General features: G+C 44.3%; 1 protein-coding gene across 1 annotated transcript; it reads right to left on the bottom strand.

The window, feature by feature from the left end:
- Window positions 1–12,922: 12,922 nt before the first annotated feature.
- LOC311530617 (olfactory receptor 2A12-like) lies at window positions 12,923–13,842 on the bottom strand (the record flags this gene model as incomplete). Its single annotated transcript, XM_084647442.1, is given in 3 exon segments — window positions 12,923–12,983; window positions 12,985–13,719; window positions 13,721–13,842. Coding segments are annotated over 3 exon segments (918 nt in total).
- Between the last annotated feature and the right edge of the window lie 978 nt (window positions 13,843–14,820).

Below are 14,820 nucleotides of genomic sequence, written 5' to 3'. Positions count from 1 at the left end.
TTTATACACTCCCGCTAGTCCCTGGCAGGAACTGTTGGCTGTGAGCCTAATGACACTGAGATTGCTGTCATATGGACTCATAGGGCCTCTTCCTATGAGTTGCTCAGCATGGGTGGGTTACTCTGGATTGCATTAGCACATTGACCTCAGGAAAAAAAGATACATTGTTATTGGAAGGTTCTGCCTCCACAATTTTTTGCTACTGCCCTCTGAATCTGATAGCTTCCCCCACATTGGAAGAACTGGAATTACTGGTGCAGGAGATCAGAGTAGATATTACAGGGATCATAGGAACATAGTGTAATAGCAATCAGGACTGGAATACAGGCATTGAAGGGTGTGTGCTGTTTTGGAGAAATAGCAATAAATGCAAAGTTGATGGGATGACGTACATCCATGAAATGGTAAACTGTAAAGAAATACGAAGTGATAGTGTGGACAAAACAGAAACTGTTTGGATCAAAACCTTTTTGCTGAAGAACTGTAAAAGAGGTTCTGTTGGGATAGCATTATGGGTCTGCTATAGAAGCCCAGGCCTGAAGAAAAATACTGTGCAGCCCTCAAGCGTGTATCTTTCACCAACAGAAGTTGGTCCAATAAAAGATATTACCTCGCTCACCTTCAGTCTCTTGTCTCTCTTATAGAACTCATGGGTCAGATTCCAATCTCTTTAATATAATTAGAACAATAAACACTTCTGGGAATTGTGTCATAATGGGAAACTTTAACTTCCTGGATATAGACTGGAAAATTCATCCAACTAATAAAGGTAAGGCTCAATTATTCCTGGTTGTGACAGAGGACAGCTCTCTTCATCAAATAGTCACTGAACCAACAAGACATAATGCAATTTTAGACGTCATTTTGGTAAGTAGTGAGTACATCACAGAAGAGCTGGCCATTGGAAATAACCTTGGATAGAGTGCTCACAGGTTGATTCAGTTTAAATTAAATGGAAGGATAATCAAACCCAGGTCATCAACTATGGTTTTTTATTTTAAAAGGGCAGATTTTGGGAAATTGAAGGAATTAGTCAAGAAAGCCAGCTAGCCAGAAGAGCTCAAGGACTTAACTGTGGAGGAGGCTTGGAATTTCTTTAAATTAGCTACTGTGAAAAAAACAACTAAAATTTGCATCCCAAACAAGGGGAAAAAACTTGTAGGGAAAGGCCCCAGACCCATACGGATGAATAACTATCTCAAAAAAATTATTAGGAGTAAGTAGAGAGCCTCAAGGGACTGGAAAAAGGAATGACCAGCAAAGAAAGCTGCATCATGGATGTTATAAAATGTAGGTATAAAGTGAGAATTGCTAAAAGTCATGCTGAATTTGCTCTTGCCAAGGAAATTAAACTGAATAATAAGAAGTTATTTAGTTATGTAAATAAAAAAAGAATAAGGAAGGTGAAGGATGGGGTGCTATGCAGTATGGATGGGAAGGAGATTAAAGATAATCTAGGAAGGGCCCAAAAACTAAATGAATACTTTGCCTTGGTTTTCAATAATATGGAAAATGTGCATGAAGGCGGTATTGGTGGTGGACATAACCACATCTGAGATGCAAGAAAAACTCAAAGAGCTTAATGTGCTCAAATTGAGGGCAATGGATAATTTCCATGTTGGAATACTGAGAGAACTGGCACATGAGTCTGGTAGCAGGGATTTTTAATAAATCTATCTATTTGGAGGTCGTATCTTATGACTGGACAATAGCTAACACTGTGCCTATATTTAAGAAAAGGGGGAAAAAGATCTAGACAATTTCAAACCTGTTAGTCTGAGCTCAGCAGTATGCAATTTGAAGGACCAACTGTGAAGGAAAGAATAATTACATTCATAGAGGTAAAGGTTGTAACTCAACATAGGTTAATGAAAGGTAGACTAACCTAATTTCTTTCTTTGAGAAAATAACTGATTTTTTAGACAGGGAAGTGCAGTAGATCTAACATACATGGACATCAGTAAAGCATTTGACACTGTACTACATGGGAAATTATTAGTTGGGGAAAATGGGGATTAGTATAAGAATTGTCGGTCGGATAAGGAATTGATTAAAGGGGAGAAATCAACGGCTTGTGCTGAAACGTGAATTATTGGACTGGAGGGAGGTTACTAGTGGAGTTCTTCAAGGATCTGTCTTGAGACCAATCTTATCCCAAATTTTTGTTATTGACCTTGCCACAAAAAGTAGGAGTGTGCTAATGAAATTTGCTGATGATACATATTGGGAGGCATCGTCAATACAGAGGAGAAACGGACTATTATACAGGAAGATTTGGATGACCCTGAAGACTGAAGTGACAGAAGTGGGCTGAAATTCAAGAGTACAAAGTGTGAGCTCAATCACTTAGGCCTAATAATAAGATCATCATCCGTTGGAATTGACAGTGGAGGAGAGAGACTGGGTGCATGGGCTGATCACAGGATTACTATGAGTCACCAATGAGGTGGCTGTGAAAAGGCAAATGCGGTCCTAGGATGCATTAGGGGAGGCATTTCAAGTAGATAGAGAGAAGTATTAATGCCATTGTACAAAACACTGGCAAGACCTCATTTGGAATACAGTGTACAGGTCTGCTCATCAGTGTTCAACTTAAACTAGAACAGGTGCAGAGAAGATTTACTAGGATGATCAGGGGAATGGCGGGCCTATCTTATGAGATGGCACTGGAAGAGTGTGGCTTGTTTAGTCTAGCAAAAAGAGGGCTGAGAGGGCATGATTGCTCTCTCTATATATGGGCGGGGAGGGTAAATATCAGGGAGGGTGAAGAGTTATTTAAGCTAAAGGATGAATAACAAATGTGTATCAATTGATCATGAAGAAATGCAGACTTGTAATATAAGAAGGTTTCTAACCATCAAAGGAGTGAGTTTCTGGAACAGCCTACCAATAGGAGTTGTGAGGGCAAACAATGTAATTGGTTTTAAGTCAGATCTGACCAAATTTAAGAGTGCAGTTGTATGATGGGGTTGCGTGTAATGGTGGGAGGCAGGGCTCAGCAAACCCGGGACTCACTTCTGGTTTATGTCTTCTGTTCCCAAAGCTCATGCTTCAGGGGTCAGGAAAGGACTTTTAAAAATCTCCTTCCTCTGAAGAATCAGAGATGGCCATGGCTGGAGATGGGGCCTTGAGTGGATTGAGCCAGGGATCTGAGTTGGCACTGAGCATTGTCTCTCTCTCAAATGCTTGGCTGGTTGGTTCTTGTGAACAGGCTCAAGGTCTAACCATATGTGGGGTTGGGAAGGAATTTTCCCCCAGGTCAGATTGGCAGTGATCTTGGGGTTTTTTTCACCTTCCTCAATAGCATGTGAGTGTGGGTCATAAACCAGAATTACCTGAGTGTATCTCACTTAACCATTTCTCTGCCTTTGCATCGGTGTGCCTTGGTCCCTTTATTCTTTGCCTGTGGCACATAATAGTCTAGTCTCCTGAGCAGGGGCAGCGAGTTCTATGGGCCCGTGGTGCCTGGGCACCAGGAATATTCCTGGCCCCTGGGGCCCAGCTCCAGCAATGTGTGAAGCCGAGTCTCTCCCTTGGCCCTGCTTTCCGCCCCCTGACGCTCCCACTACCACCCCATCCCGCTCATCCCCCGGGTGATTTAAAATGTCCCGGGGCCCTGACTCACCACCAGCAGCACAGAGGAGCTGAGCGGCTTCCTGCCTGCTCACTCCACATGGCTGCCGGCCCCTCCCTGTGGCCCCTGGGTGGAGTGGGTCTGTGTCCCACTCCAAGTGCCTCTGAGGCCAATAGGAAGCTGCGGGGCAGTGCCTGGGGGTAGCAGCACATGGAGGCCCCCTGGCCCGCCTTGCCTAGGAGCCCCAGGTAAGCGCAGCACCCCCCACCAGCTCCCAGAGCCTGCACCCCCACCCCTTTTCCACACACCCCTCCCACTGCCAAACTCCCTCCCAGAGCCTGCACCCCTCACCCCCTCTTGCACCCCCACCCCTTGCCCCAGACCACAGCCTACTGTGACAGATTTTTTTGTCAATCTGCCTAGAACCTCAGGTGATTAGTCTGAGGCTACAGGATCGTTAGGGTCGGAGATGAAGGAGCACACCAAGTGACTAAATTTTAAAGCTTTATTAACCAAACAACAGCAGTGAGTGCCTGGGTACACCCCACGTCACTCAGAGTAAGGAAGAAAGAGTTAGTGCCCGAGCCCTAACCCACTTAAATACTCACACATGCACAACCCAAGGCTGGCCAAGCCTGGGTGTAACATAAGAAGAGGGGGAAGGGTGTTCTTCCCTGTGCACAGGTCATCCGGGGTCCGCTGTAGATCTCTGTGGAAGAAAAAATCTAGTAGGCCTAAACTAATAGGCCTAAAACTTTGGTCAAGCTAGCTGAGTGTATAAAGCATAAGAAGAGGGTGAGGAAAATTCCATTCAGAGGCAGATAGCAACAGCTCAGCTTAAAAATGTAACCCCAAACGCTAAAAGTTAGAAAAGACCGTTAACCACAAAGGAAGCACCTGTCAATAACAGGTAAAGCTTTGTTTGCTATATTCCAAATAAGGCAAAGCTACCGTTGAAGCTTGCACTGTATGCCAAATAACGAAAATGCTGTTGAAGGAAGTGTGCTTAACAGATTGTGGTTTTCAGCTATATAAGCTCCTGTATTTTCTGTTAACTGCAGAGCAGCTCCGGCTGACTCTCTCTGTATGTGCATGCTTAAATAAAGAGGACCTCAGGCTTTGTTCTGATCCAAACAAAACGTGTAGTTAATTTTTCCACCACATCTCCAACTTGCTTCCACTCTTGGGAAGATTTTAAGCCCTGGGTGTTTTGTGGGGAGTCTTGACCAGGGGAGCACCCCCACCCCACCCCATTCCCCATGCTTTTTGCTCTTTGCACCAGTTTGAACTGGCTTTTTGCAGCTCCCCTAACTTTCCATAACACACCGGCTCCAGGGTCGTGAGGCAGACTGTTGAGTCTCACCGGGCCAACCTTCACAAATGTGTAATCTGGCAGTCCTGCAACTTTTTCAGCTCTGTTTGGTTTTGTTTTCATTTTTTACAGCCATTTTGGGGGCTGAGAAGCAGTTTTTTGCTGCTTGGCATGCAGAGAGTGTGTCTCTGTTAGTTTTTTTACCTTGAGCACTGAACAGCTTTTTTTTTAATTTTTGGACTGAATTTTTAAATTAACCCATTCCCCTCCCCCTCGGCCTTTTGCAACCTGCAAAGGAACCTTCCATTCCCCACTTACTTACACCTTTAACCCTTCCCCACTGCCAATCCACTACATATATAAAAGTGTTAGCAATGTATGGTGCTGGTGCTTACCCAGGGGACCCCAAGGGTCGGGGCGGGGGGTGTAGTTCATACTGTGACACTACACCCAAACTCCATCTCAGAGCCTGCACCCCTCACCCCCTCCTGCACGCCTGCCCCAGCCAGGAGCCTACACCCAGCACCCAAACTCCATCCCAGAGCCTGCACACTAGACCCCCCTCCCCTACCCAAACTCCCTCCCAGAGCTCAAACTCTCACCCCTTCTGCACCCAAACTCCCTCCCAGAGCCTGCACCCTACATCTCTCCTGCACTCCAATCCCCTGCCCCAGCCCAAGGCCTGCACCTCAGACCTCCAGGCTCCTCCACCCATGCAAACTCCCTCCCAGAGCCTCAGGCAGGTTGGGGGTGGAGTTTGTGGGTGGGCGGAGTTTGTGGGGGTGGCTCTGGGTATTCTGGGCACCACCAAAATTTCTACAAACCTGCCACCCCTGCTCCTGAGGGCTGTAATACTTTGGTGTCATTTTGGTTGTTGGGGTTTAATGTGCAGCAGCGGGGTAGTGTTGGTGGCCTGAGATATACAGGAGGTCAGACTAGCTGATCTTGTGGGCCCGTCTGGCCTTAAATGCTATAATTCTATGATTCTTCCCTGGAAATCACTCACATTTCCTGCCTTCTCCTCCTACACTCATTGCCTCTATGTCCTGCAAGTCATACCCACTTAACTGAATAGTGGTTGTGGTGTTTTACAGCCTTCTTTGTAGACATTCACGGTACACACCATACAAATTCCTGCTCAGACAAGCAGCATAACAAAGGCACAGGGTAAGGGTTTTTTGGGGGGTTTTTGATGTTGCACTCTAATGTTCTTGAAAGGTAATATGCAAGAACCATGAATGGTGAATTTTGAATAATGTACCACATTTTTTATTAAATATCATTTTGTTTTGGATTTTGGAAACTGACCAGAGAAAAATCCCCTTTCTCTCTTTTTTTCCACTTTTTCAAAAGGAAGGAAATGTTTTGGTTTTTTTTAAAAAAAGGTCAAAATACATCTACATCTTTACTATTTTCCAAGTGAAAAGATGTGAAAACAGTATTTTTTTTAATTTGTCGTCTTTTAAACCTTATTTAACTTATTATTTAAAAAAAACTTTTTCATTTTTCCAATTAATAAAAAAGAAAATGCTAAATGTATTTCCACCACTTTCTTATATATTTTTTAAAAATATTTTCCATACATTTAGGTTTTACCCTTCTCTCATGTTTGTATTTTTCCCACCACTTTTCCCTGGAGGGAGGGGGAAGCAAGCAAGAAATTTAAAATCGAATCAAAACAAAGATGGAAAATGGAAAATTTTAGTTTACAAAAGCCAAAACAAACTGAGAATTTAATCTGAATCCTTTAAATATTAAAAATGTTGAAATGTTTAAAATGCCAATTGGAAATGAAAAGATATTTTTGTTTTATTCCATTTTTAATTTTTCCAATAAAAAGTTGAAATATTTAGTAAAAAATGATAAAGTTCATTTTCACCAAGCCCTTCTTTTCCCAGAGGGTTAACACATTTTGACCATCCCGGTTTTAATTTGCTGCTCCATCTCAGCTTGAGTCCCATGCCAGTATTTCTGTCCATGCTGCAGCTACTGCAGGCAACTGGGCACAATGATGAACATATGTTATGTATATTCAGTGACACTGTGAGAACCCCAAGCAATTGAACTAAAGGCTTTGATGCTCTTGACAATTACTGCCTTCTACTTACTCTCTAATTATCTAAATCATCTTGCAAACCTTTGTACGTAATATACCAAGACTGACATGGGGATGGGTTGTAATAAATGTGCCTTCACATTTACCGTGATTGTGAGCTCAACCGTGGAAAAGTCGATATAAGTTCACAAAATGTTCCAATCACATATATGTAGATGGGAAACAGTCCAAAAAGGGAGATGGAATGACTGAACTAGTCCAAGTGAAAAGGTATACTGATACAGCTCAAGGCCTATCTTAAGATCATTTCTGGTAAACGACAAATTTGGGACAGGAAATCAATGAACCAAAATTGGTGTGTCGGAAATGAGGCCCAATTGACGGACAAAATAGGGACGGGGATGAGCTATTCCATCCATCCCTCGCTTTTGGGGTCCTTAGAAAAAGAGACATTGGGAGAAAATTTAGAAGATGGGGTCAGGGATACTGACTAATTGAAAGATGTAACACCACTGGGCCATTGTCATTCTGATTCTGTGAGATGTCCTGACCAGACCAGATTAAGGAGAGGGACCCAGATGACACCATCACCTCCACTGGCTCTGGCTAAATCCTGAAAACCATCTGTGAGATGAGCCTATGTTTCCCGCAGCGATGAAGTGGGAATTTTCTTTAATATTTTTTATGAATCCTAGACATGCCTCAGTTTCCCCTGTGTTTTGCATTGTTACCCTGTGGGGTAGGGGAGTGATGGTTTGCTCTCAGGACAGACTAAAAGACATAGGTATGAATGAGGCCTATTTGTCTGAGACTGCAAGAATCATTGCAAAGGACTGGCCAAGGCCAACCTCTTGTCAATGGAGTATCTGAGAAGACAGTGGCAAAGCCAATCACCAGGACATTGACACTTTCCAACCAAGGATCCAGAAGGAGATGGATTTTCCCACCTCTCAAAAGGGAAATTGAGCAACATCCCTCAGCTCAAGAGCTAGGAAAATGTGAGCTGAGAGGATGAGTTGGCTGCTGGAAGGAGTCGGGGCTCTCACCTGGGATCTGACCAAGGAGGTCAGACGAAGAGACAGACAGAGTTTGAACAATGGGGTTCTCTACAGCTTGGCTGGGCTCTGGGGTAACCAGAATGGACTAGGCTTTAACTAGTGCTTCATTTGTAAGAAAAGAGGTGCAGGACTCAAGCAATTTTTTTTACATTCATAACTGATGCAGCAATGCCAGAGGAGCTGGGAATATGAACTGCCAAGCCTAGAGGTGCCAGGGCTCAGCAGGGTGGGTCCGTCAAGGGCTATTAGCCAGGATGAGCAGGAATGATGTCTCTAGCCTCTGTTTGCCGGAAGGTGGGAAGGGGCGACAGGGGATGGATCACTTGATAACTGCTCTGTTCTGTTCATTCCCCCTGAAGCACCTGGCATTGGCCACTGTTGGAAGACAGGATACTGGGCTAGATGGACCTTTGATCTGACCCAGTCTGGCCGTTCTTATGTTCTTCTTACGTTCAGCCCTGGCACAAATTAAGCGCTGGCTTAATTAACCTAAGGACTTCCTAGGCTGTGTTCCAGTTCATTAATAAACCAAACTATTTTGACACCACTGTGTGAGTGTCACTGCAAATGTTGGGTGAGGTGCATTAACTCCCAAAGAGTGGACAGGTCTTGATGAGGAGTCTGTCTCAGTTGGACTCACTCTACAGAGCTCACAGTGGGAAGCAGGAGGGCTGAAGATCAGAGGTTCCATCAAGGAGGCAGTGAGGCTGCATGTCCTACCCTGTGCGGGAGGAGTGAGACGCTTTTGGGGTTTGGCATATTGAAGGGGTTCCTCCTAGAGACTATTCCAAAGCTGGGGGTGTAGCACCAGTCCTGTGGATCCATGACCACCCTCACTCCCGTGTGCCCTTTTCCTTCTCCACCTCATTTCTTCTTTTTCCTACCCATCTTTTGTCTTCCTTTTCTTTTTGTTTATAAAAAGTCTGGCTTAGCTGGCTGAGACAATATATTTTGCAATACTGCAGTAAGCTTATGACCTAAGGAGCCCAATGATAGGGTTGCCAACTTTGAATTCCTGGAGGTTTCATCACATGACATTATCTTTAATGAAATATTAATCTTTAATTCCTGGAGACTGCCAGACAATCCTGGAGGGTTGGCAACACAACCCAACATTGGTAAAAGGTTGCCAGACCTTGGAGTGACTGATAGAACCATGTGCCAGGCCTGTGTTTTTTTTCCAGCAGTCAGATTGCAAGTGAAAGTCAACACCAGAGTCAGTAGTTGTATGTTTTATCTTTGCTGGTTTTTTCTTTCCCCTTTTGCGTGCGTTTGTCCTGGTTTGTCTTCTAGGAAATGGGATCAGACTTTAACAACTGCTCCAGCTCATCTCAATTAACTTTTCCTCTTTCTCCCCAAAAGCACAGACATCAGCATCTTTAATACCACCCGAAAGACTATCAAACAAAGAGGGGTTCTTTATAAAATCTCCCTACGACAAAAGGAAAAGGGTACTAAGGTTATGATTAAAATAAAAGATTTATTTAATACTTTACATTTCAAATGTTTTAACTGTTCCCCTGCCCCCCCCCCCTTTTTGTATCTTTAATAAAGAGTTAAAAGGATGTTTAATGGTGTGTTTTTGTCATGGTGCTAAGCAAACGGAGGTCTGTATATAGCAAACCCCAGACCTTGTTTAAAGCTGTTTAATGTTGGACAGTTTTAGGGTCATGTTGACACCTTTGGTTCTTCGGACCCATTTAGTCCATCGTCATTAATATAACAGAGGCCAGGTGCAGCGTTCATGCGATTTGGGAGAAAACATAATGTGGGTGTTCTGACAAGGAAGTCCTAGTTTTGTGTCTGACGAAATATGGGGAATTGGCTGACACGTTGAATCATTGGCATTATCTTAAGATGTGCTGAGCACAGTCCCGGGCTCGCTCTGGGTGGAGTCAACAACTTCCAGACACTAGGGACTCGGGAACAAAGGAAGTATGGGTGTGTGATGAATGTGGAAATTTTAGCAATATTTTTGTGAGTCATGTGCCTCAGTTTCCTTCAGTGCTTTGTACAGCTATGCACTGAGTGCAAAGGGAGGGGACAAGGTTGGACAGCTGATTGGAGACCAGAATAATCAGAAACCTCTTTCTGACTTGGCTGGACTTGCTGTAAAGAGACACAGAGGGAGACCTGGTGCAGCTGTGACAGGATGTTGGGAGGCCCTTCCCCCTTCATCTGCCACCAGACACCTCCGAATCTGGCCACCCCCTATACTTCCTTGAAAAGCATTCACTTGCCCTACCATTTCCTCATGCCCTCTATCTTTTACACCATTTCTGCTGAATTGAATAATGGTCATGGTGCTTTACAGACTTTTTCTTAGCCCTAGTCTACACTACGGATTTATCTCGGTATAACCACATTGCTCAGGGGTGTGGATGCAGTTATACCTACCAAACTCCTGTTGCAGACTGCACTAGGTCTATGGGAGGGCTTCTCCCCTCAACACTGCCTCTCGGGGATGTGTAGGGCTGCCAAACCTCCAGGTCTGTCCTGGAGTCTCCAGAATTTAAAGGTAAATCTTTAATTAAAGATTCTGTCATGTGATGAAACCTCCAGGAACAAGTCCAATCTAAATTGGTCAATCTAGGGAGGTGGCGTATGGGAGAAGCTCTCCTGTCAACATAGTTAGCATCTTCACTAAGTGTTACAGAAGTGCAGCTGAACTGGTGCAGTGCTGTAAGTGTAGACAAACCCACAGACATTGACAGTACACAGCATACAAGTGATTGCTTAGGCGAGCGGCATAACAAAGGCACACACTACCCAGTCCTTATTAAAGTATCTGTCCTGCAAGGTGCTCCTGGCACAAAGTACCTCATTGCATCACACTTTCTGGGGCTACGCCTCCGATTGTCTAAATGTCATATGAGGAAAAGCTAGACTGGCTCCATATACTGCCTATAATTCAGATCATGAAAGTGGAGCAAATGCATGTAAATAACAAAGATTAGTGCAGTGAACATGCAGTACATTCAGCAAGAGACAAGTTTATATTAAGTAGCGAAGCCAATTTTCTGTTATACATACATTTTATATTCTACAAAGAAGAGAATGTAATCAGCTGGCATTTCCAGTGGGTCAGAATTTAGGCAGTTTGGGTGCCTGGTTTGAGAAACTCAACTTTAAAACTGCATTTCCTGAGTTTCTAAACATTTGATGTTTTTTTATTTTATTGTTAGCTCTCATATTCCTGAAAGAGAATATGTGCTCAGCCATGAATTGTGAATTTTGAATAATGTCCTACATTCCAAATTTGGAATTAAAAATATCATTTCATTTTGGCTTTTGGAATCTGCCAAATTTTTGTTTTCTGTTTTCAGATTTTGAATTTCCATTTACCCCAAGCTCCTACCTTGCCTTTTTTACTTCTTCAAAAAGTAGAATGAATAAAGTATATAAGAAAGTAGGTCAAACAGACTCTTTCACACATCTTTTCTTTGTTCCAAGTGGTAAATTGTGAAAAAGAAAAAAAATGGGTCAGATTTAATTTTTTTTAATTGTATTTTACTTTTCAAATTGTGCTCAGACCCAGGTGCCAATCACTTAAGTTAACTTTGCAGCACAGATATGCCTGGGGAGAGATTTGAAGGGAGATCAGCAATTTTGAAGAAAAGTTAAATGGAATTATTTGGTAAGTGTGGAGATAAATCAAAACTATTCAATCACTGATAAATACTTGCAGAGTCACCTAATGGATTGAGCACTGAACTGAGTCTTAACAGCCATGGGTTCTATTCCTGGTTGGTGAATTTACCTAGAGCTAGACACTGCAGGGCCCTGTGCTTCAGTTTCCCCATCTGTAAAAGGCGGCTAATAATAATTACCTGCTTTGACATGTAGGGGTGAAAAAATCCTTATTGGAGCTAGGCATTGATATTAACTAATTTTATTAATATAAAGTGTCTCTGTCTCTATATGCATATTTAACAAAAATGTACAAACCAACAAACATAAACTGGATTGGTCCATCGTTAATGAATGTGTCCCTGCCCATGCAATCCAGCGCTACTAATAACTGGCCCACTTACCCCCCAAAAATCAACCTCTTCCCAAAGATTTGGGCTGAAACTCACAGCCAAGCAAAGGACCAGGAAAATACCTATGCACCATTTACGTCCTATTTTGAGAGTTTAAGTTCAATTAAGCTCTGATTGGCACACAATTTAATGAAGCATTTATTTCTGCAACTTTGTGTATTGACACCATTCTACTAGTATACACCTGCCTTATAAACCAACATAAATGTGTCCACATAGGCGTTTGCACCAGTTTTAAAACAATGCAAATTCTATCCTTTCGTGGTACATAGGTCTTCTGCTGGATCTTTACACAGGAGTGAATTTCACCTTAGGGAATAGATACACCTTGTATTGCCTTAAACCATCTAAGGATGTCAGTCCAAAGGCAATGGATGGAGCAGTGATTTCTATAGTTAAGGAGCCTTCACTTAAAATGTCTTGTCATTATCTCTCTGACATATAACAGGGCAGCTCTATTAACTTAAACAACTCAGAATTGAGAGGCAGTATGGCAGGCAGTCAGAAGGTGTCCTGGGTTTTGAATACAGCTCATTCCCTTTCTCTGTGCCTTACTTTCCCAGTGTCACACGGTTATTCTGGGCCACAGCGAGGTGTAGAAATCAGGAGTTGTGATACCTAGTGCCCACTGCTCTAACTCACTAGATCCCACTTCCCTCCCAGAATGGTGAATAGAACCCAGGAGTCCTGAGTTCCAGCCCCTCCCTGCTCCAGCCATTGGACACTTCTCCCCTCCTAAAGCTGGGGAAAGAACCCAGGAGTCCTGACTTCTACTCCTACTGGCTGTAACCATTATCCTCCACTCCTGTCCTAGAACTGGGACCAGAACCCAGGAGTCCTGAACCACATGACAATTCTTCTTCCCCCTTGATGCAAAGGTCATTTTTTACCCATCAATTTGACCAGCGCTCCTTTGACATCCTTGTTTCTCAGGCTGTAGATTCAGGAGGGAAGACACCACACTGTAAAAGAAAGAGAAGTATTTGTCCCTCTCGGGTGCGTAGCTGTAGGCAGGACGCATGTACATGAACATGGCAGCACCATAAGAGAGTGTCACCGTGGTGATGTGCGCAGTGCAGGTGGAGAAGGCCTTGAACCTCCCCGCCGCTGAGGAGATCCTCAAGATGGCCATTAGGATGAACACGTAAGAAACCAGGATCAAGAAGACCGGAATCATGAGCAGTATCACCCCCATCACAAAGACCACCACCTCGGTGACCCGGGTGTCCGCACAAGCCAGCTTCAAAATGGCCGGCACCTCACAGAAGAAGTGGTTAATCTCATTTGGGCCACAGTAGGGCAGCCTCATGGTGACACTGGTGTGCACCATGGCAAAGAAGAAACCACCCACCCAAGAGCTGGCGGCCATCTTGACACAGACCGACCTGCTCATGATGAGTGTGTAGTGCAGCGGGTGGCAAATGGCCATGTGCCGGTCGTAGACCATTACAGTATAGAGGACGCACTCAGTTATCCCCAGGGAGAGGAAGATGTACATCTGGATGATGCAGCCAGTATAAGAGATGCTCTTCTTTTTGGAGAGGAGGTGGAGCGGCATCTGCGGCACAGTGGTGGTGGTGTAGCTGATGTCCAGGAAAGAGAGGTTGGCCAGGAAACAGTACATGGGCATGTGGAGATGGGAGTCAATCCTGATAAGGGCGAAGATGAGGCTGTTCCATGGCTAAGTAGATGGCCAGGAAGACCGCAAAGAGCAGCAGCTGCATCCCGGGCTGGCTGGAAAATCCCAGCAGGATGAACTCTGACACGGAGCTTCTGTTCTGCCATGTAAGATTTCTCATTGTGTCTTACATGACAGGGGGAAAAAACAGGGTTGGGGAGAAACAAATGATAAAAGCCACCTTCAAGGGAGATAAAGCACAGAAGGTTCATAGGTTCCATCTATCTCCACACATATGCGGTCTTCATCACAGTAGTATCTGAGCACCTCACAGTCAGCAATAGATTTTAGCCTCATGACACCTCTGTGCATGAAGGAAGCAGACACTATCTCCATTTTACAGTTGGGGAAACTGAGGCAAAAGATAGAGTAAGTCATTTACTCAAGGACATCCTTTCTTTAACCAGCCAACATCAGGGCAGCATCATGCTAGGTTCTGTTCATACATGTAACCCTTCTACCAGGTGGAGTTGGCAGCAATATCTAGGGGTGCCTCTTAAAAATACAAAACAGAGCTGGCTCCAGCCCCCACCCAGTAATCTGAGAAAACTAAACACCACCCTGGGCACTTCTAAAAGGCAATAACTGCCCCACTAGCAAGCAATAAGTCTCTGCGTAACAAAAGATAACTTTTATTACAAGGGAAAGGGAACCCGGCATTAATTTTGGGAAACACCCACAACCACGATTCCAAAGCATGTAACCCTAAGCAAACACCCACCTCACAGTACATTGGGTAGCGTCCTCTGCCTCAGTTTCCCGCTGTCTGGAGTGAAAACCTGACGAACGAAAGTCCCTTTAACACACCACTCCCTTTCCCTCCGCTGCAGCCCGCTCATGGTTGGCTGTCCTTAGTCAGCAAAGATCCGGAGGTGTGTTCACCTCTCATCCCTGAAAACGAGAGGGGGAGGACATTGACCAATGCTGCTGATCCTGTAGTCTGGTGGCACTCGGCACCACTGCTATCTCTGCTGTCATTGGCTGCCTGCTGTTACCCCCTGTAGGCTCTCTAGTGTAGCCATAGTCTCAGAAAGCTTTTCCTAACACCCAACCTACATCTCCCCTGTCCTGGGTGGATGCGGAGAACAACTGATCACTG

This window comes from Lepidochelys olivacea, assembly GCF_965140295.1.
Source record: "Lepidochelys olivacea isolate rLepOli2 genome assembly, chromosome: 14".
Lineage (NCBI taxonomy): Eukaryota > Metazoa > Chordata > Testudines > Cheloniidae > Lepidochelys > Lepidochelys olivacea.
Note: the sequence above shows the minus strand (reverse complement) of the source record. Positions and strands in the feature narration are given on the sequence as shown.